General features: G+C 38.8%; 2 protein-coding genes across 2 annotated transcripts in view; one reads left to right on the top strand and one right to left on the bottom strand.

The window, feature by feature from the left end:
* The window catches only part of LOC134670710 (uncharacterized), a 37199-nt gene extending 15964 nt beyond the window's left edge, over positions 1–21235 (top strand). Inside the window, exons 2-3 of the mRNA XM_063528525.1 lie at positions 19923–20058; positions 20699–21235. Of these exons, the coding sequence (XP_063384595.1) occupies positions 19926–20058; positions 20699–21201 (636 nt within the window). The 5' untranslated portion in view covers positions 19923–19925 and the 3' untranslated portion in view covers positions 21202–21235. The remainder of the gene's footprint in view (positions 1–19922; positions 20059–20698) is intronic.
* Positions 16207–18486, bottom strand: LOC134670529 (uncharacterized). Its single transcript, XM_063528338.1, has 3 exons — positions 18319–18486; positions 17224–17359; positions 16207–16819 (listed from the first exon to the last, which is right to left on the bottom strand). Exons 2-3 carry the CDS (start codon positions 17354–17356, stop codon positions 16401–16403), a joined length of 552 nt encoding a protein of 183 aa, XP_063384408.1. The 5' UTR covers positions 17357–17359; positions 18319–18486; the 3' UTR covers positions 16207–16400.
* Positions 21236–23992: the final 2757 nt, after the last annotated feature.

Genomic DNA, 23992 nt, shown 5'->3' with positions numbered 1-23992 from the left:
GCAGTGGAGCTGGCCGGCTGAGTTGTAGGTGTAGGTATACGAGAGCTTCGGTCGCGTCTTACGGAGATGGCGCTTGGCATCTAGGTCTTCTAAACGCCGCTGCTCGTATCGGTCTACTGTTTTATGAACAGTTGCGCGCCATTCCGTTCTCTGCAACGCAATCTCCTCCCAGGAATCACTCGGTATACCGCAAGTTATTAGGTGACGCTTGAGGACGTCTTTGTGGCGCAGGTACTGACCCCCCTGTTTCCTTTTTCCGCTGGAGAGTTCTGAATAGAATACAGCTTTGGGTAGTCTGTTATTGTCCATGCGCACGACGTGGCCACCCCACTTCAGCTGGTGTTTGATGATAAATGCCTCGATACCAGGCATCTTGACCCGACGCAGGACTTCCGTGTTTGGTATTTTGTCTTGCCACTTTATGCGCAGAATTGAGCGAAGGCAGCGTAGATGGAACGAGTCCAGCCTTTTAATATCTGCTTTGTAACAGCACCAGGTTTCTGCGGCATAAAGAAGAGTTGGTATGACTATAGCCTTATAGACCATAATTTTGGTTGTTAATTTAAGATCATGTGATCGCCAAACACGGTTGTTCAGTTTCCCAAATGCTGCGGCTGCATTAGCTATCCGGGCTGGTATTTCGGACGCAAGGCTATTGTCGTTCCGTAGCTGACTTCCCAGGTACCTAAAGCGTGACACTTCTTCCAGATCCTTGCTATCCAGTTTGATACTGGAGTGTTCCATGCGACAACCCCTAGGCGGCTGCACCAGAACCTGTGTTTTCGCCACGCTAATAACTAAGCCAAACTGACGGCATGACGTGTTAAGGGAATCCACGTAGGATTGAAGGGCTTCTGCAGAGTCCGCCATAAGGCAAACGTCATCTGCGTATAGCATTTCCATTATGGAAAGCTTATTAATTTGACGCTTGGCCCTAAAACGAGATAAGTCAAATATGGATTTATCTGTTCTCGAATTTATTTCTATAAGTTCGCTACAGGTTTTTGTCGCGTCTTTCAATACAGCAGCAAAGTATAACGCGAACAGAGTGGGCGCCAAGACACATCCCTGCTTTACACCGCAGGTAACTGGAAAAGGGTCTGAGAAGTTTTCTTCATGTCGAACTTTTGCCATCATGCTATCATGGAATTGGCGTATTAAGTTTACAAACTTCACAGGACAGCCAGTTTTTTCCAGCACAACCCAAAGGGCTTCCCGTGGTACTCGATCAAAGGCTTGCAACAATTACTGAAATATAGAAAGCCTGCGCCAAATTTGGCATAGCAGGTAGCCATGCATATGAATACGTAAAGTCTGAAACAAGTTGTTGTTTGTTCAACCAAGTCTGGTAAGTTCTGGACAACTGTTTGCCAAGTTGATTTTTGTTTGTAAAGATAGGAACATAGAATGTATTTTACATTAAAACCACTTGGTTAACTGGGGTACCTTTGTTTGCTATAAAGTTTTGAGTCATAATGTATTGTATGTCATATTATCGTAAGTCATAAAACTGAAACCGTTAACTTTTAAGGGTTTTCGTAAGGTTACTATATAGATAGGTTAGGTTAGGTTTGTTTTATTGCAATCCTGAAAAGTTACGCGTTTTATAGAGACCTACGGCGCGATTCGGAAAGTGAATTAGAGATTTACTAGATAGATACGATATAGTAAAGATATGTGACGTCCCAAGAGTAGAGGTACCTTATGACGGTTGGTGCTTACGCTATTATTAACGTCGTTCCAATATTATTGCAGCGCTATGCGACGTGAGCGCCAGCCGCCATAAGGTACCTTTTGTCGTGGAACGTCACATAACTTTATTATTTCATATCTTGTGAATCTCTAATTCATTTTCCGAATCGAGCCAGAGTAGTTTATTTATTTGTTACCTTCTCAATAATATTACATATTGTCAAAAGAAAGGTAACAAAGTCAGAAAGATCTTAACTAGTATACATACCTAGTTATCGCAGGCTGAAAAAATTACAACATTAAAGCTAATGATTTCATGTCGTGTTAGTTTCACTATTCTAGTTACATAATCACGGCATGAGTAGGAGTATAATTATGCGCCAGCTAACAATAATATTGTAACATTGTTGCGCCTTTGTGCCTTTTAATTGCTATTTCCAACATCCATGCAATGCATGAATGCAGTGCAGCTTTTGAACAAAGGTACCGTTAAATGTACCTACTTTAGGGCACACTGAAAATACATGGAACTGGCCACTTAGAAAAAATAAGTCGTCTCATATATCAGAATCCAGAAACTTTCAGTATGGCCCACGTTTTAGAAAATTATTAATGCCACTAAGGAAAAATGAGAAAAGGAAATATTACTTAAATACTTGATAAAAAAAGGGAAAAAGAGTCAAGCAAGTCAAATAAGCTTCTTTTTCGAACGACTAGCCGAAGTTCAAATGAATCACGGACTGTTTTTGTGACGTCACGGTCAAGTTACCTACTCTCTACAATGCTTTCCGACCTATTAAATAGAAAATATAACTGCGATCCATATTTCCAATAATTTTCTAGTGCTTTATTTTGTGTATGGTGTCACAAAAAGGAAATAGTCCCGATTATTGTTTCTATTATTTTTGTAAAAAGCCGAATGACTTGATTTTATTTACCTATCTTCATAGTCATATTTCTTGATTGCTTCTATTCAATTAATTAGTTAATTGCAAATGAAACAACATAAACACAAAACAGGAGCTTCAAGGGCACCTGGTATTCTAAGTAATAATTAATTAACCACTCACAACTGACGAAGTTGGCAACACTGAAATGTGAAATGAAATGCGTATTCATTAGGGAGGCATTCATCTTCACGTTTAAACAGTAGCTTTTTGGGCTTCACCAACTTCGTTATTCATTGAATCTGTGAATTATCATCGCTGTAGAGATTTTAATACTTTATTAAAGCGAGACATAGAAAAAGATTTAGAGCTAAATAAAATCGGGTTAGAATACGAAGGGTTAGGTAAATAAAATCATACTGGAGGCACAGAATAAAAACTAGGTACAGAAGACTCACTCGCTAACAAAACGCGTCTGTTACGATCAGGATAGATATGGCCGCTAGGTGGCGACAGGGTCACTTATGGCTAACCACGAAAATTGGTGTGGACCGGATGTACTTTTAGTTACCTGTACAGTCAACGGTAAAAATATGGGTGTACAAATAATTTCAAAAATATGTCCCATAACTCTTATGTCAGTGAATTAAGAACTATGGGACATATTTTTGAGTAAGTTGTCTACACCCATATTTTTACCGTTGACTGTAGCAAAGCGACGAAATCGCGGAGTGAGCCACGCCTTCTGGATGGCGGAATTGAGAAAAAAGAGGAATAGGAAGACCCAGACTATCATACATGACACAGATAAAATAATGGTGCTGTAGCCACTCATGTCAAGAAATAATAACGCCAAGAATAGCCTGGAATGGAAAATGCTGCAGCACCAGAGGGCCAGGTCCTCTTAATATTGATTTATTGATTAAAACGAGTCATAGGTTATATGTTATTTACAAAAAAATGTGCTTATAATAACTGCACAAGTCATGAATCGTTTAAATGTATTTTCACCTCAGCAGCTCGAACAAGGGTACTTTGCTTCTTAAAAACAGTGAGCAAAATGCGATTTTGCTCACTGAGTCATTTTGTCTCACTCACTTAGTGAGACAGAATGAGTGAGCAAAATCGCATTTTGCTCACTGAGTGAGACAAAATGTCATTCAAGTGACTTTTATAGTCAAATGTCATTTCAACATGCGGGGTCTAATACAAGTTTGATATACTTGGGGTCGTTTCTCAAAAAGTTGGCACCGCCACCTGTAACTAGGTTTATGTTAGAACTTTTTTTTCGTTATGAACTATTTATATATATAAAAAATTAATACATATTTAGAGAGACTTTTTACACAGAGGCCTAATACTTTGAAAAAGATTTAATAAATATTGATTACAAAAAAAAATATTGTAACTACGTTTATCCGTTAACCTGCCGTGTCCCAACGCGAGGTACTGATGTTCCGAGCTATGAAAACCACACAAAATATTAACTTTATTTAACGGCATTACCGTATTTTATTAACATATATCCTTAACTTTTAAAGTATTACTATCGCATAACAATATTATACTAATATTTTAAGTTATTCGGCTTCAAAGTTTGTCCAAGGCAATTCTTAACAGTCACCTGGCGCGTCACGTTCACGACGATTGTATAACCCCCACCGCACCTTTCCCGTCTCACTCCGCACGAGCTGAAGCCGTCACTCATCAGCTATCACCTGGTTGGACGAAGACGTGGTTATTGTGCTTCGCAAATAAAACACAAACGACAAAGTATCGGAAATTGGAGTTTGTAATGGGTAAGTACTCTTTATCCTGGAGTCGATATCTTGCTAATTATGTAACCTATCGCATTACTATCAAGATATGTAACGTAAACAATAGTTTAGTTTTATATGCCTAAGTATGGAGTTCATCAAGCTAATACATTTTGTGTATTCGCGATATAACTGCCATTTTCCCCATCACCTGCATATCGTCCACCTGGCTAAAACTGCCAGGTGGATGAGATTTTGCGGCAGGTTAATGTCACTGATACCACAACTAATACTCGTAACTATATAATTATATAGCGGTTATATCGCTTTTGTGTGTTAATTTAGGAATAAAAACTATCCTGTCTGTTAAAGCTGCATATTATTGAAATTTTTGTACTTTTGTCTTAAGTCTCGTTAACCTGTTCAAAAAAGTCAGGTGAATGATGCAATGGCAGGTGAACGAAGCGTCATTCACCTGCCATATGACAGGTGATCGATAATTATTTAAAATCCACGTTACATATACTCAAACTAGATTTGTGACGTCCCACGGTAAAAGGTACCTTATGAGGGTTTTTAGTTTTAGACATATATTAAAATGTTTTGTAAAAAGTATAAGTATATGCAGATTAGTCCCGTTCTTGTCAAAACCCAGTTCTGATGATGGGATCTATGAAGAATCGAGGGAACTCCTCAAATCTTAAAGGCATACATATAGTGATTTTTGTGTTTTTATTTACAAATCAAGCATATACATTCACAAAAGTGACATTGGATGAAGTGGAACTGCTGATGAAGATCAGAACGAAACTCTTCAACGACGCATAGTTCACGTTTGGCGATTTGTCCTCTTCGTTATGTTTGTTAAGCAAGATAAGTTTATAAGCTGCATTTTTGTCAATCTCGAGTTCTGATGATGGGATCCATGAGGAATCGAGGGAACTCCTCAAATCTTAAAGGCATACATATAGTGATTTTTGTGTTTTTATTTACAAATCAAGCATATACATTCACAAAAGTGACATTGGATGAAGTGGAACTGCTGGTGAAGATCAGAACGGAACTCTTCAACGACGCATAGTTCACGTTTGGCGATTTGTCCTCTTCGTTATGTTTGTCAAGCAAGATAAGTTTATAAGCTGCATTTTTGTCAATCTCGAGTTCTGATCATGGGATCCATGAGGAATCGAGGGAACTCCTCAAATCTTAAAGCCATGCGTATAGTGACTTTTAGATTTTCATCAGAAAATCAAGCATTTTTATTAAAAACTGTCGCATTTGATGAAGTGGAACTGCTGATGATGATTAGAACAGAACTCTTCAACGATGCATAGTACACGCTTGGCGATTTAGATTTTGACTTGGATTGGGACTGGGGCTGGGACCCGGACCCAGACTCGGGCCCGGACTCGGACCCGGACTGTGACTCGGACCCGGACCTAGACTCAAACCCGGAGTCGGACCTGGACCTGGATCCCGGCTCTTATCTGAACCTGAACCCGGACCTAACCTGACCTGACCTTGCACCAAACCTGAGTTCCACTAGGTACTGCGAGGGTTCAACATCAGCTCTATCTTGGGTACTGCGCTCCCAAGTGCTCATCAAGACGTGTCGAATGACCAAAACAGCATGTGTCTATGTTGCATCAAACCTGAGTTCCAGTAGGTACTGCGAGGGTTCAGCATCAGCTCTATCTTGGGTACTGCTTTCCCGAGTGCTCATCAAGACGTGTCGAATGACCAAAACAGCGTGTGTCTATGTTGTACCAAACTTGAGTTCCACTAGGTACTGCGAGGGTTCAGCATCAGCTCTATCTTAGTAACCACTTTTCCAAGTGTTCATCAAGACGTGTTGGATGACCAAAACAGCGTGTGTCTATGTTGCACCAAACCTGAGTTCCACTAGGTACTGCGAGGGTTCATCATCAGCTCTATCTTGGGTACTGCTTTCCCAAGTGCTCATCAAGACGTGTCGAATGACCAAAACAGCATGTGTCTATGTTGCATCAAACCTGAGTTCCAGTAGGTACTGCGAGGGTTCATCATCAGCTCTATCTTGGGTACTGCTCTCCCAAGCTACTAGGTACTGCGAGGGTTCATCATCAGCTCTATCTTGGGTACTGCTTTCCCAAGTGCTCATCAAGACGTGTCGAATGACCAAAACAGCATGTGTCTATGTTGCATCAAACCTGAGTTCCAGTAGGTACTGCGAGGGTTCATCATCAGCTCTATCTTGGGTACTGCTCTCCCAAGTCCTCATCAAGACGTGTCGAATGACCAAAACAGCGTGTGTCTATGTTGCACCAAACCTGAGTTCCACTAGGTACTGCGAGGGTTCAGCATCAGCTCTATCTTGGGTACTGCTCTCCCAAGTCCTCATCAAGACGTGTCGAATGACCAAAACAGCGTGTGGCTATGTTGCACCAAACCTGAGTTCCACTAGGTACTGCGAGCGTTCAGCATCAGCTCTATCTTGGGTACTGCCCTCCCAAGTCCTTATCAAGACGTGTCGACTGACCAAAACAGCGTGTGTCTATGTTGCATCAAACCTGAGTTCCAGTAGGTACCGCGAGGGCTCAGCATCAGCTCTATCTTGGGTACTGCACTTCCAAGTGCTCATCAAGACGTGTTGAATGACCAAAACAGCGTGTGTCTATGTTGCACCAAACCTGAGTTCCACTAGGTACTGCCAGGGTGAATAGACAGCAAGATTGAATGTTTACTTATTCACAGAAACTTGTTGTTAAATTGGGAATCGAATCGAAGGTGAGGTGGGTCAGAATCCAAAATTTTAATCATCGTGGTGGACAATAAGTTCCCTTTTTATTGAAGATGACACATTTTTCGATTATTTTTAGAAGGCATTGAAGTGATGTGGTGGACAGGTGGATGACACTCATTACAGGTGAATGATGACAAGAAACCAGGTTAACGGCAACGGACACAGGTTAATGACGCCTCTCGATAACCTGTCAATATTTTCATTGGAATTTGTACTTATTTCTCGATAACCTGCTTCTACTATCGATAACCTGGAGACAAAATATCTTTCACCTGCCCTTGATATCATTCACCTGAATTTCAAACGCCTATATCTTCTAAACTAATTGAAGGAATTGCTTCCCTTCCACATTTTCTAATAGTTTAAGTTGCCTTTTAACGATCCCAATAAAAAAAAATGCGAAAATGCAAAAAAATTTAAAAACATAAATTTTAACCTGGCGGTGCCAACTTTTTGAGAAACGACCTTGGGTTCTATTATCTCTGTCCCTCTAGGTATGTTCTCACTGCTTAGGGTGAAAAATTTTGTGTACTACACGAGATCAAAGTTATTTACATCTCGTGCGCTTTTGAATCCCTTACTACGCTCAAGATTCTAAATTAGATTCACTCGCTACGCTCGTGAATCTATTATAGAATCTTTCGCTTGCACGGGACTCAAAATAAGCACTCGAAGAAATATCAAACTTTGATCTCTTGTTGTACAAATAACTATTTCACCACACCAGATCTGAAAGGCTTATTTTGCACTTCGAAAACTGATAGCAAAGTTGCATTTTATTCACATGTGAGGCAAAGTAATCAAATGCAAATTTTGAGTTGTTTTCTTATGTTTGCTGGTAGAATTGACTTTTAAATGATGATTTTGGATGATAAATGTTTTAACATTCATTTGGATTTGATTTGGATTGTTTTTTTTTTGAAATTTTACATTTAATATTTGCTTCGGGATGGTGTGGTGAAAATGTTTGTGTTTCACTCGGGGGCAAATTTTGTTTAACCCTCGTGCTTTGAAACCCTCGCAACGCTCATGATTCCATTTTTCGAACCACTCGCTACCCTCGTGGTTCAATTTTGGAATCTTTCGCTAGCTCGGGTATCAATATTAGCACGAGCGGTTAAACAACAACTTTGCCCCCTTGTAAAACAAATAACTATTTTGAGGGCGGGAAGGAGGAGGGAGGGAGGGAGGAATATCCCTTCTTCTTCCCTTGGCCATCCGCCGTAGACGGGCCGGGGCCTTCGGTTCTTCGTTTTCTATGGACAGCACCACGTGATCGCCGATCAGCCGTCATAGAAAATGCCATGTCGGACGCCTCGGCCCGGTCTAATGGCTCCTCTACACGATGGGCCAACGCCGGCCACTCTAAGGGACGCAGCCATGCGGTAGAATGAGATAGTAAAGTCACTTGCTCCTAACGCATAAATGCGTCCCTTGGAGTGGCCGGCGTTGGCCCATCGTGTAGAGGAGCCATAACGTCAGTCATTCTTAACGTTTCCGGAATTCCTCACGACGGCGACGTTTTTCTTCACCGAAAAGCTACCGGTAAATATCAAATGATATATCGTAAATAAGTTCCGAAAAACTCAGGTACGAGCCGGGGTCAGACCCGCAACATCTAGATTGAAACTGCGGTATTCGAACTTTAAGATATTCACAAGAGACGACACGTACTAGATCCATTCTAGATACGTTATAGTTTAGATATCAACTAGTTCTCTTTTGCAGCGCAATTCGGGCAACCAATGTCACTTTTACGTTAGATAGAGTAAGATATCTATTAGATGTGAATTGGATCTCTAAGTCATATCCTGTGGAAATCGTTCAAGAGTATCTCCAGAATCGCGCAAATGTCAAATTTGACAGGTTAGATCTTAAACATATCGTTATCGTATCTTGGTGATGTCTAAAAGATATCTAATAGATGTCTATTTCAAAATCCGAATCGGGCCCAAAGTTGCACACTTTCACGGCAAAGCAGGGCTTTCAATCGAAAATAATATTCATATTAATATTACGAATATTTGAAGAGTAGGTATACTGGTATATTATACTGAAGAGATGATTGTGAACGTATAACAAAGCTTCCAAAAACAATCCCCGCTTTTAGCGGATAAAGGAAACATTTCTCAAATTTTAATTGAAATGGAATTGTAATCAAAATCAAAACGCTGTTAGAGAACTCGTCAACCCGGGTTCGAACCCAGTTCCAAGCATGAATGGCCAATAACAACATCTTAGAGATGATTGATAGACTGCCTGAGGGCCCCATTTGGTAGTTACGTAATACAAAGGGGATGGGAAAAGTTATCGATACTTTGGGGTTGAGGAACGGATTCAGTGTCTTGAAGTTTTTGGCCGCGGGATCATAAAAGTTTCGCTGACTTCCATTCATTGCCCTGAACGCGGAAAGCCGTGTACTTAGGTACCTACAAACTCCTTTGAGGTTTGAGAGAGAACGGTTATATATTGTATAGTTTCGTACAAACAAAACAGTTATCCCACAGAAAAAAATGATCATAACGACCACATGTGGTCTTTATGTACGAAGCCGAAATCTACATGATTTTCTGTCTTCCGAATACTCTTGTGTAGATTCTTAGCAGACATCTTTAACGACATCAGTCATACCTACTTTAAACTTTCAAGAAAAGAGCGTATCTCTCATCTTAAAGGCCGGCGACGCACTTGCACCCCGCTGGTGATGCAGGTCTCCAATAGTCCATGGACGATGGTAATTGTGTTTACAATCGGGCGATTCAGCTGCTCGTTTGTCTCATGTATCATAAAAAAAACTGATAATCAGACATAAGAGGATAATTTCATCGATATCGATACTTCTTAAAATGCGCACCCCTCAAGATCCACTGGTGAGAAGCCAACTTACAATTCAACGAGTAGGCTTTCATTTATGTAACGCTCTCTTATCTCGGCCTCACCTTTTAAGAGCGTTACTCGATGCCGAAATTGGAGGGAGGGTAAATGAAAAGTGGTCTTTATGTAGCTTTCAGATAAAATGAATATAGCTAAGAGGTACTGTTAGCTGTATTTATGGTTGTTTACTATAGCTGGTTTTATTATAGATGTTAGGATCGTGTTAAGGTCATATAGAAAACAGTGATATTTTGCGTCGCAGTAATCAGTTATTTGTGATTTTATTAACGAAATCCTCTAAGCCTCTCGTAATCTAAAAGCATTAGAATACCTAACCAGGTAAAAAAAAGTCAACATATTAACCTCTACCAGTTGACCTCTCTGATTTTTACCTTTTTTTATTTATTATCGCCCTCTTTTATAATTTTATTGACTATCGTCTAATCCAGCGGTCGGCAACCTTTTAGCAGCCAAGGGCCACATAGTAGTTAACGAAGTTGACGCGGGCCGCACATTGTTAATATTTGTGACTTTAGCAGACATAGTCGTTTGTCAATATTACATACAAAATAGCTAGGGAGGCTCGCGGGCCGCATGCGGCGCGCGGGCCGCTTGTTGCCGACCGCTGGTCTAATCTATTGTAATCAGTGCAATTGTCTACCACTCTTCATCAATTCTCATCTACTCAAAGATTACCTGGAAGAGATCCCTTAAAGGGTTCGCCTTTGTACTGCCAATCCTGTGACATATGTGTGTGTGTTCTATGCAATAAAGATCTCATACATACATACACAAACTTACCTAGTGGTAAATTGTCCTTAGTGGCAACTACCCTGGACCCTAATAATATGCCAACGTAATGAAGACGAATAGGACGAGATAAACCGGAGAAGTAAATCGGAATGATTCCCGGGACAAACGCAGCCTAGGCCGGTACTCCAATCAATGAAGCAATAAAATAATTAATTTATTTATTTATATTTTATTTTAAAATTAAAATCAGGCAACAAGGCTTCGTATTGAGTAGTAAACTCTTTATTATACAAAAAGACCATATTAAAAATAAAATACGATTAGTAAGAAGTACAAACGCGAATTTATCCCTTTGAGGGATCTCTTCCAGTTAACCTTTGAGTATTTTCTCGGAAACGTTCGTATTTGTCATGCTACTTCAGTCAACCTCAGTACTTTTTGTATCTACCGAGACTGGCTGAAATAGCAAGACACGTTCGTACGTTTCCGTGATAATACGAAGAAAAATAATTAAGCACTACATCTGTAACACATATACCGGGTGTGGCCTGTAACATGAGCAAATAATTAAAACATAGATTGGATTCCTCAAACGGTGACACTTTTGTTCAACAACTTTAAAAAATTATGAAGTATTTAGAGTCCCTATTTTTCATACAAAATAAATATTATCTTCAATGGACGCCATCGCCATGCCATGAAGCCATATCATTGTGATTGACGTTGCTTGTCACGCCTTAAACATAAAACATTCGCAATACATTGCGTCTTAGAATAAACTTTAAAATGTATTAAAAATCAAACCACAAGTTATTTTTAAAAGTTGCTGAACAAATGTTGGTCAGTATGAGGAGTACAGCCTACAGTTTAATGTTTTGCTCGTATTACAGGTCACACCCAGTATAGAGTCAGGTGGGGTAAATATAAGACACGGGTAAAAATAACACAAAGTTTTTAACACTCAACTTATTCTACTTCATTGCTATTCCACTTAAAAATAAGTTACACACAAGGCTGACCACTGTCCACTTAACCCTATGCATTTTATAAAGTCTATTTAGGCGACAAAGTGGCGTGGCGTGGGTTGTGTTTTGTGTTATCCAACTTGAGTTGATGTTAGCCTCATATACTAACGACCAAATAAACATTTGCTACTAGTAAGAACCTGGAAAAATAATTTGTTCTGATTCAAAATAAACTATCAAGTAATGTACCGGGAGCAAATCAGGTAGTTATCAAAATAATATCACGCTAAGTACTTTGATTCTCTAAAGGGAAATTCAGTTTCTTAACAGAAGAAAGTGGAAGGAAAGAGAAGGGGCCGTAGTCCAACGCGATGGTCCGACCAGGTTAGCAAATCGCTATCCATGAAGGTCCATGATGCCTTAGAAGTCGCAAGGGATCGGACAGACTGGAAATCTGCAATCCGGAATCATGTGCTCCACTAGGAGGTCACGACCCTCAGCACTGAGGAGAACGAAGCAAGGAGGAGGAGGAACAGAAGAACAGAACACAACAGAACTCCGTCCTAACAGAATAGTGAATGGGACCAAAAAAATGTACAGGTAAGTATTCATGATTGAAACTGGTAGACCTTGTTGATTGGTCTGTAAAGAACGCAAAACATTTATTTTTGGTACTTACGTCGAGACGCATACATTGCCCTTATCGCCGTCTTCAGGTACGCGGTTAAATGATTTAGACTTTAGACACACAAATGTATCATATCACAAGTCAAGTGACATTTCCAATGAATAAATTAAGAGAGGCTTGTGGCAAATATACTTTTACAGTGCATCTGGTGCTCCATTACGACACCCTGTGCTGTAATAAGCACCTTACGTAACGACGTCGAAAATTTTAGTTCTTTAAAGGCCATAAACGTACGATACACGTGCGAATAGGTAACTCATAACTCGTGTCGATTTAAATCACGACCGCGAAGGTTGTTACGAGCCAGGATTTGAAAATAGCTAACTTAGGGCCACTTGAACATTCCTACTAACCCGGGGTTAACCTGTTAAACCTGGATATCATGGTTACCAGTACAGTTTGACAGTGGGTTAACGGTTTAACCGGTAAACCCCAGGTTAGCGGGATGGTGCAAGTGGCGCTTATTGAAATTTCCACTGATTCAATGCGATTGTTTTAGAATACGAGTATATATTTATCAGACCATTCTCAGTAATTAACAAACAGGGTGTTCGTTATAACGGGATCCGCAAAACAAAATTCACAATTTTCCGGAAAAGGACCAATTTTCTAATTCTGAGAATTGTAGAAACAAACAGAGGCCTTACCGCGAACCACGTTCGACGTGTTGCCTCCCTGTCACACTTACGTACGAATTTACAAGTGCGACAGAGAGGCAACACATCGAACGTGGTTCGCGGTAGGCCCTCAGGACGCTACACCTAGGGTTGCCAGATGGTCGGGATTTGGCGGGATTCTCCCAATTTTTAGCATGTGTTCCCGTTTCCCGACAAAGTGAAAAGTGTCCCGAAATACAGCTCACGTTATAAAACAATAATTTCAAGTTCCGAACTGTCGTCGAGCGAGCGAGCGACCCGCGTTGATAATATAGGTAGATAATGAGAAGAAATATTTTTTGTTTATTTATATTTTTATATAAAAACGTCTTTGGGCAGAGCAGCTGACGTAGAGCCAATAATGTAAAATATCGTTGTTTTTAATATAATTACGTACTTTAATTTTCTTTTTCTGACTTAAGTCCCAAAATTCCGAAAAAAATATATTTTTCCCCGATAATAGTGCCTTTCGATGTGGCAACCCTAGCTACACCGGATCACCAGAGTTTTGAAAACAAATTTGAAGGCTACGTACGTTTCGTACCCAATTGGAGGGGTTCGTTATTGTTTTCATTAATTAAATACACCCTTTGATCGTGGGTGGGATCGCATCTCAAAGGATACCTACAAAACAGTGCCATTGAGTCACAGAAGGTACCTACTATGGGTAAAATGACCGTAGTTATGCAGAAAACGACCAACTCAATTTTTTTACCAATGCAGAAAGCAACCAAAGCTACCGAGTTAGGGTGTAAGTTACTTTGACAAAAATAAAAAGTTGGTCGCTTTCTACAGAACTACGGTCAAATAAGCCTAAATATGGCCACTTGGCGGCAAAATATGTACATCAATTAAAAATAGTTTATGACCTTTATCTTGGCACTAGAAATGAGGATCTGCCGAGTCCTAAAAAAAATTAGGCGTCCTAATCCCTTTTCTGGGGGGTATCAATCACATTTCACAAACTTTAGGCAAGTGAGGTGTCATTTTTGTATATTCTTTTGCGCTGGTAAAAAAATATCAAAATCTAATACCAGACATTATGTACCTACATGTGAATTACTTCAATATTCATGCTACGCACCAATAGAAGTACAATCGAAATTTTGTTATCTGCCTCTTTATCGCTCGAATATGCAAGAGTGATACAGAAATTAGATTACGAAATTTCGATTTACTTGTTTCGCGGTAGGCCATGTGTGATTTGTGGTGGCACCTTTGTGGCACATACAGTAATCAAACAACATTTGTTTACTGTATGTGCCACAAAGGTGCCACATACGCAGAACTTTGCCTAATATTCCCTATTGGCCTCTTTCCTTTTAAACCGCAAAGCTCCAATCTCATTCAACACCTTTTGTCAAAATATCAAACGGGTTAAAATGAATTTTCGCTGTAACCCTCTCAAATGACTTCCGGTACCCTTTACCCAGTTTAAGATTCAAAATTCATTTCATTCCCCCGATCATTTCGTGGAAATAAATGACTCGTGGCGGCTTGAAAAATGGCGTGGCTCGGCTTAGACAGCTTCGTTTGTTCAGACGCAAATTGTATACTTTTGTGTGTATCCAGTGGGTAGTATAAACAGCAACAATCCTAACTGTGCATCGGTGGACCTTATTACAATAGGGATAAGGTCCAACGATGTACAGTTAAGTGTGGGCGATGGGATCCTCTTAACTTATAACAAATGGTGGTGCGTGTCTCTTGTCCTCCTATTTGTATTGCGGCTACGAGTTGTTACATTTCTTGGTGTGGAAGTTTAACCTGTAGCCTCTATACGAGATTTTTTTTTCGTGTCATTGTTTGACGTGATAACGTCTTATAAATCGATTAACACCGGTAGCATGCACGAAAAAGTGTCAGGTTGTGGACAAGTCTCCATGGTAACGTAACGTAATGTAATGGTAATGTTTACTTTTGACGTTATCACGCAAAATTATCGTCCGTAAACCGACTATACAGACAACCATTTTTTTGCTTTAAATTTACGACGAAGTTAATAATCTGACGCTAGAGGCTATTTAAAACGCTACGGTAGTGAAGATTTTATCACAGAAATATTTTGCCCTTTGAGAAAGTTCTTAGATAAACGTCATAAATTATTCAAAACTCAAAAGAGATTTAGAGTAAATATTTAGGTATTTATTCATTAGAAATAAAAAGTACATTTTATTATAATATATACCTATTTTTAAACCTCTCCAATTCGGGTACGACTAACAATAAAAAATAATTATACAATTTTGTAGAAATCCTAAAAGGCATACAATTTATCCCTGACACAGCTGAAACGCGAAAGGCAGCTGAAAACCCTTTTGATTTTATGAATTTGAAATTCGGAAACAAAAAAACAATTTACGTTTTAGTAAAACTCGCATCATGAATAATCCGCCAAGGCCCTGATTTGCATGCCAAAGACATTTAGCTTTCGACAAAACAGATCGAGAAAAATATGTCAGGGCTTCTGTCAATAGGATTATTTTAATTTGTTTTAAAGTTAGCATTTAAACATTTGGCAAATCATAAGGGTGGTCTATAATCGTGGGTTCAACCGTCGGTTGTGCCGAATAGAGCAAAAAATATAGTTGTCTGTAGAGTCGGTTTACGGACGATAATTTTGCGTGATAACGTCATAAGAAAACGTGGCCGCAACATTAGCATGGAGATTTGTCCACAACGTGACACTTTTTCGTGCATGCTACCGGTGTTCATCGATTTATAAGACGTTATCACGTCAAAAGAATGCAAAAAGATGACTAAAATTTCGCTCTATACGGATATGATGGCCGTTCTTGTCTACGTGACAGTGTGATATGATAAAATGGTATCCGTCACTTTCAATCGCGCGGTGTAAAAAACTGACGAATAGGTATTTTGTCATGTGGATAAAGCCATACATAATAGGCCTCTGCGATCTATAATATAATTCACAGACAAGAGGTTAAATCATAATTTGACATTTGGTTTTGACATGTTGCTGGGTTATTAAACTTATTAGTCATCCGCGAACAAGACTAAGTGTACCCTTCATCGAAACGCTGGGAATAAAGGTAAACAAAATAAATTCGTGATAGACAGCTTTAAAAATATCATTTAATATGTATAAAAGTTACTATCATTTTAAGATAAAAATATCATTTCGATGGAAATTTAATCTGACATTGTTCATTGCGTAAACGTTTTAACGTTTAATTTAAGCTATGAAATTAAATTTAACAAAAATCAGCTTGCTAGTTTCACGAAGCAGGTGGCAGACTGAAGGATTGCTGCTTTAACCTAAATAAAATAATGCCATTGTTTTCAAGATTAGACAATTTACTAAATTCTAATCACTGCATGTTTATCACCACTTGAATTTGTTCATCACCACTTCTTCTTCTGCTTCGTTGATAATTCTAAATATATCCCTTTTCACACGTATTTGTACGTCTTTCGGAAAGGTTTTTACTGTCTCTCCTAAATTAGTGAAGAAAGTTACCACTGTGTCAGTTCTAGGGGCTGTTTCGTAGTTCCTTTCTAGCACTAGTGGATCTACTGGATTAGGTTCTACAGCATATATTTCTGTTTTCCTAGAATGCCCGGCACTGTGAGTATCGACTTCTTCATATTCTATTTCTTTCTGGTCAGCTATGAACGTCATCAAGTGTCCGTGTTTGATGCGTTTAAGTTTTTTGATGCCTTTAGCTTTCTGTGTTTGACGTAGTTTAATTGCTTTTCTGTAATTTTCACGTAGTTTTTTCCACCTTTCTTTGCATTCATGAGCTGAAAATGAGAAATTTGTTTACTTACTGAGAATTCTCCCATTGCACAATATTGCACAGACGTGTATATGCAACATTGAACATACGTCGTGTATACAAACAGCTACACTCCTAACATCGGTGGACCTTATTACAAAAGGCATAAGGTCTACCCATGTACAGTTAACAGTGTGGGCGATGGTACATTGTACAATTTGTAAATGGGTTTGAATTTTCTCTCTCCGCTCACCGTTTGACTCTGATTGCAAAATCGTAAATCAACATTTCGTTATCTGCCTCTTTATCGCTCGAATATGCATAAAGAGTGAGAGAGAGGCAGATGGGTCATTATACGTATTTAAAGTTGTACAATTACTTTTATGTTTGATTTGGGAACTTTTACGTAATTTCCAAAAATGTAATTACCTTGCATCTTCATCTTGTTGGCGATCTTCTTCCAAGCCAGCTCCCTCTTGAGCTGGTCTTGGTACTGTCTGTGCGCCGGGTCGTACAGCTCTCCGTGTTCTTTCACCAAATTTATAAGCTTTTCTTCGTCCATGGTCTAGAACAGATAGATAATAGACACTCTTTTAATACCAACCTCGTTATCAATGTTGGAATTCATTGAAAATTTGGATTCAGGGTCGGCAAAAGTACCTATTAACATTAACCTTTGGGACCCTTTACCTACTTATAATACTTACCCATATAGGTACTAATTTTATCAAGAAATCGGGAAGAAGTGGATAACTTGAGGTGTAGAATTCAAGAAATATGAAAATAATTCATAGAATATAAGAAATATCACCTTTTTCCCGCCGTGAGAAGTTGATAATTCGAGATATAAAATTGAAGAAATTTGAACCATAATATGTCATTCTATTTTAAGTACAATTTTATCTCGCGAGTTATCAACTTCTTCCTGCCGATTAAATTAACAATAAAATGACCTGCGTGAAAATAGTAAGTACTTCATCATCATCATCATCTCAGCCATAAGATGTCCACTGCTAAACATAGGCCTCCCCCTTGGACCTCCACTCGTACCGGTTGGAAGCGATCCGCATCCAGCGTCTTCCGGCGGCCTTAACAAGGTCGTCCGTCCATCTTGTGGGTGGACTTACACCTAAAGTAAAAAAACTAACTGTCTCGCTCACACAGCAGTAGTGTGAAGAATACAACGCTACTGTCGCGGACAGAGTCGATAAAGTACGCCTCGATTTTATTTTAACCTGAGGTGTTTTTAACATTGAATCGCACGGAACGCATCGGAATGATTCGGTGCAAACAGTAACACTTAACTGTCCGTATGTGGACCTTATTACAAAAGCCATAAGGTCCACTGACGGACAGTTAACAGTATGGGCGATGGTATTGCGAGACCATCTAATCCTATGCGAGAATTAGGTACAATAATGTTTAACAAATAACCAGCAACATAACACAAAAAAACTATAAATCAAGATCTAATGCCAATTTTCTATAGAAAGCGTATTTCAAACATAAATTCAAGTGATTTACCTGCAAAATATTAGTGTTTCCACCGCGGAATTCGACCGAATACTAACGATTCGATGGAAGCGAGACGCGGCGAGTCGGACAAAACGAATCGCTCGGTTTTAGTCGGGAATATTCGGAAACCGACCTTATATCAACGCGATAAGGACGACCTCAACTGCAATAAGATTTATGTTTGTACACGGTAAACACGGTTCTACCGCGAACACCGCAGTTCGCAAGTTGCGGGCATGTAGCTCTTTTACTCCAACTGAGTCGTAATTAGAGTGACAGAGATAGATACCCGCAATTTGCGATCGTCGGTGTTCGCGGTAGATCTTGTCTTAAGGTTAGGGCGTTATTGGAGAATGGACGTTCAAAGTACGTAGATAAAGTGTCTTTTAGAGTGTGGAATGCGCGGACTGGGCGGTACACGAAAATGGAGCGTTAATAGTGATTCTGATTAAATTGATGGTTTGATTTACAATGAGTAAATTGGATGAAATTTTTAATGTTAATTTAATACATATATAATTGATGTATATTAATTCTTTTGGCAACATAATACGCGAGTAACAATGACCACTTCCGAATCATTTCCGAACGTCGGGTTGAATCCTAAAATCATTACTGAACCCATAATTCCATCATCAGAGTCTATTTTCGAAATCATCCAAATAGGTACACCTTTACTTAGGTACCTAAAACGTTTCCATAATCGTAGGTATTTACATATTTTATTGCCCTGGCAGCTGCCTCCGTATGCCTTGGTATGCCTCATCACTAAATCGCCAGGCAAGTATGAACTTAATTTCATTATCACTAACAAATATGTAGCAATTAAAAATGCACCTTAATCTTAAACTCTTAACGTCCCTTTTCGGTCAACTCACGGTCACTATAAACTAGCGGCAACGTGGTGTTGGCAACGCTCGAGCGTTTTACGTACAATACGCGTTGAGAATACGACTTTATTACTTTGTAATTAAGTCGCATTTGCAGTGCACGTTGGCGAGACAGGCGCGTTCCGCTCCGACCCGCCGAGCCCCGGTTCACTTCGATCCGTTAGTGTGCGTCCGGCCGCGGCGACAAGCAGTGGGGGGTTATTATGCAGGTAAATACCGTGTTTCTGTTAAAGACATCCTTTTTTTTAGAAGAAAATATGGTAATTCGGTCACCGATTGTGTGTTAAATTGATTTTTAATCGGTTATTTATACGTCGTCAATTTTAAAACCTTTATTCGATTGTTTTGTTCTTGTAAGATTAATATTTCAATGCGCGTGGTGATAGATACGTCACGAGTTACCGGCCGCGCAACAGACCGCGCGTGAGCGTACAAATATAAACGTTATGTATGAGGAATAACATTCAATTTCCAGTAACATAGTTTGATGCCAGTTGCATTGTTTTGATTCTACTTGAGATCCTGATAACAGTGACAACCAGACATAGGATTCTATGGGGCAGAATTTATTGACATCTAAGGAGTTCCTATATCGATAAACTCAATTATCGATGTTTCTCTCATGTACTAGTAGGTGAGCGCTCCTTGGAGCGAATCTTTTTAGAAAAAAAACAATATTTTTAGCCATGCGAGTTTATCCTCATAAAGAATTAATATTTTTAGACAATGGATGAAGAATTACTTATAAACCTGGTGAGGGAGCACGGAGAGCTGTATGACTCGGAACACAAGCAGTATGAAGACCAACATAAGAGGGAGGCTGCTTGGCAGGATATTGCTAAGAGAACAAATCAAACAGGTAAAAAAGTAATTTGTAAAATCATCAGGTGACAACCAAAACTCACTAATTACCACTTGAAGTTCATAGCCATAGTGAACCATATTAGTGTCATGTTAAGGTTGATTTTTGTGTAATTATTTTTAGTGATTAGTGAGTTGGTTGTCACCTGACGAAATAAATATTTAAAATAAAAAAAATCTCCCAGTAGCGTGATTTAAACTTGAAACATGGACGACCTTGGTGAATCTTTCCACGTCTTCCTTCTTAGTTTACAACTTTACAGGTTGACATGCCTCAAGGTCACGCGTAACCAGGTTTACCGCAAGAATACGGCCCTTTCTAAATTAATTTATTAATAGTACATTACAATACAAGTGTGAAAAATAGGAAATTAGCAACGAGTGGCGATAAATTAAAATACGACCGAAGGGAGTGTTTTAAATCCCCACTCGTTACGAAGTACTCTATGTGCATTATGTGCAAGTATTTAATGAATGTGTCGTTTTCAAGCAAAGGTACCACTTTTTGCTTACTATAATATCTTTATACGAATAACTTGTTAAAGCGTCCTTATGGCAAGCGACAAAGTGGTACCTTTTGCTTGAAAATGACACAAATAGGTACATCTAATTAAAACGACATATATTATTATTTTTAGCTCAAGAGTGCAGAGACAGATGGAAACGGCTACGAGACAACTACAGAAAAGCCCGAAAACTACGTCAAACAAAAAAGGCACAAGGTTTCAAAAAAATAAAACCAATAAAGCACGAAAAAATATTCGCCTTTATTGACTCTATAATAGATAACAGAGAAAGAACGGATCCTACAGAGCCAGACGATGACACTGATAGTGCTTCATCAACGAATGTAGAAAAATTTGTAGACGTCACAGAAAATGCAGTACCAGAGTTCGAGAGAAATAACGAAGAGACTACTGAAAACAATACATTGGTCAAATTCTTTGCAAATTTAGGTGAAACCGTTAACACTTTTCCACCAGAAGTGCAGATCAGAGTAAAAAGAGACATTTTTAGAATTATAAACGAGGCTGAAGAAGAAGTGCTTACAAATAGGTTAAGTATAAGAGGAGTGAGAAGAGTCAACTTGCAAGATGTGAACGTGAAGTATGAAACGTCGGATTTTGATTCAAATTTTTAAGATTTTCAGATTTAGTTAATTATACATTAGCATAAATATCCATCGGTGTCGTTTTATTTAACAATAAGAGAAAAATAATGATTGATTTCACAGACAATGCAGATTTTCGTGCCATCTTAAATACTGAGATGGTTTTCATTTATTCAGAATCATTTTTGTTTAAGATATTCTCAAAGCTCTGTTCACTTTAATGTTGCCATGTTTTTAGACTGTGGTGGTGTTTGATACCAAATAATGTAAAATATATATTTTTTTAAATTGAAAGTCTACTTTGATAATATTCTCAGAAAAAAATGTTTTAGAAATAAAATCGTTCGGAGGCTGCTGAAGAAACTGGATTCTAATTTTAATACAATAGAAATATAAAAGAAAAGCGCTGGTGGCCTAGCGGTAAGAGCGTGCGACTTTCAATCTGGAGGTCGCGGGTTGAAACCCCGGCTCGTACCAATGAGTTTTTCGGAACTTATGTACGAAATATCATTTGATATTTGCCAGTCGCTTTTCGGTGAAGGAAAACATCGTGAGGAAACCGGACTAATCCCAATAAGGCCTAGTTTACCCTCTGGGTTGGAAGGTCAGATGGCAGTCGCTTTCGTAAAAACTAGTGCCTACGTCAAATCATGGGATTAGTTGTCAAGCGGACCCCAGGCTCCCATGAGCCGTGGCAAAATGCCGGGATAACGCCAGGAAGAAGAATAGAAATATAAAAGATCCCTGAAAAACAGTATTTAATATCGGACAAACTAAATGAAAAATTCTTATCCAAGGAATTCTAATTATTCAGATAAAATTGAACGGACGTCTCACAAATCTATTTTTAAGTCGTTCCTTAAGATATAATGATTATCCGAGGAATAATTGTTCGGCCATTAAGAACTGTAATAATGAGAAAGTTCTCATTCAGAGTTTGCTATAATATCTTTTATTATCTCCAATTCTCCTCAAAAGTTGGCTGATATTCAGAGTCAGGCTGCCCGATTCGAACTCTAGGATATGTCAATTAATAGATCTAGAAACGATATGGATTACATATGTCAGTGTCAAATGTGACGTTTCTTCAAACAAAAACGTCACTTTTGATACTGACACATCCAGTCCATATCGTTTCTAGGTTAAAAGTGGCATGAGTGGCAAAAAAATTCACAATATATAAAAATTGCAAAAAATAAAAGAAACGCTCAAATATCGAAATTTATTTTAACTGGATTTTTTTGCGAAATGAATGATATATGTATTATATGGCTAGGATTAAAAAAACATAATTTATAAACAGAATTTATGGCAACAGCATTCGTAATAAATTCATAAACACTGCGGATCCTACATCAGAGCCTGTGCCAAATCCAAAACCGAAATGGCGCGTGCAACAATAGAAACACTTGCCATACAGCCTTTGACCGGAAACAGAGTATAAGGACAATGACAGTAAACTGCCAGCAAACACTTCAAAATAAGCTACCTATTTCCTGACTAGGACGTTCCAAAAATATATGTAAGTCTATGTAGTAATCCACCTGTCAAATTTCTTTTTCCAATGTCATTGCGTCTCACTCTCTCATTAAGGAAAATGTGAGATGCAACACACATTGGACAAAGAAATTGGATAGGTGGATTAACACCTTAAAACACTGACAATAAGGTCGTGTGAATACATTCTTGAAATGATGGCTTGTAATCCGATACTTATTTTAAACTAAGTATATCATGAATTCTTTATTGTCAGTGTCTTAGAGGCATATATAAACATATTTTTGGAACTAAGGATTGCAAACATGTATGTGAACTCGACTCTTCATGCCTATAAGGGTCAAGAAAATTAGGCCCAGACCCAAATTTAGACAAATAAATAGCCCCAGTGTACCCAGGTCTGGGGTACAGACCCTGGGCCCGATTCGGATTTTGAAATAGACATCTATTAGATATCTTTTAGACATCACCAAGATACGATAACCATATGTTTAAGATCTAACCTGTCAAATTTGACATTTGCGCGATTCTGGAGAACGATTTCCACAGGATATGACTTAGAGATCCAATTCACATCTAAGATATCTTACTCTATCTAACGTAAAAGTGACATTGTTTGCCCGAATTGCGCTGCAAAAGAGAACTAGTTGATATCTAAACGTATCTAGAATAGATCTAGTACGTGTCGTCTCTTGTGAATATCTTGAAGTTCGAATACGGCAGCCTAACTTTGCAGCTTCGCGTTACTCGGTATTTGTTTTTCTTGCGAGCGCGTATTCTATTTCGTTCGAAAATGGACTACTCACATCTATAGTATATATTCTGCCAGAATTGTCCCCTTGGCCTCGGCCCAAGCGATCTGTCACCGGGACAAATTAATAACTCTCCAACGAAATAATGTCAATGAAACGTTTGGCTGGATGCTCTGAATGGTTAAGTTATTATAATGGCTTGCGATTTATTTGTGTTGTTTTAAAAATTTATCTTTACTTTTGCTTTGTATATTTGTGACGTTCCGCGGCAAAAGGTACCTTATGGCGGCCGGCGCTTACGTCGCATAGCGCCGCAATAATTTTGGAACGACGTTAATAATAGCGTAAGCGCCAACCGTCATAAGGTACCTTTACCCGTGGGACGTCACATTTTCTCTCAAAATACTGACATCTATTTTGCAAAATTTTTGAGCATACCGAAGTTTTGCATCTGTATTGCATAGCTTTCAAGAATCTGTTTACAACCCGGAAGAATACTAAGTTAACACTGGAAGCATGAAAATATATTTTTGCAGTCTATATAAAAAGGGTAAAAGAATCAAAGTTTATTA

Source organism: Cydia fagiglandana, chromosome 14, assembly GCF_963556715.1.
Source record: "Cydia fagiglandana chromosome 14, ilCydFagi1.1, whole genome shotgun sequence".
In the NCBI taxonomy this organism is placed as follows: domain Eukaryota; kingdom Metazoa; phylum Arthropoda; class Insecta; order Lepidoptera; family Tortricidae; genus Cydia; species Cydia fagiglandana.
The sequence above is the reverse complement of the archived record's forward strand: the minus strand, read 5'-3'. Positions and strand labels throughout refer to the sequence as shown.

Bases quoted from the DNA above. Each gene is read 5' to 3' on its own strand.
- LOC134670529 (XM_063528338.1), bottom strand. From the start codon at position 17,356: ATGGACGAAGAAAAGCTTATAAATTTGGTGAAAGAACACGGAGAGCTG. The intron at 16,820-17,223 runs GTAATTACATTT...TCTCATTTTCAG, and splicing joins CAACAAGATGAAGATGCAAG to CTCATGAATGCAAAGAAAGG.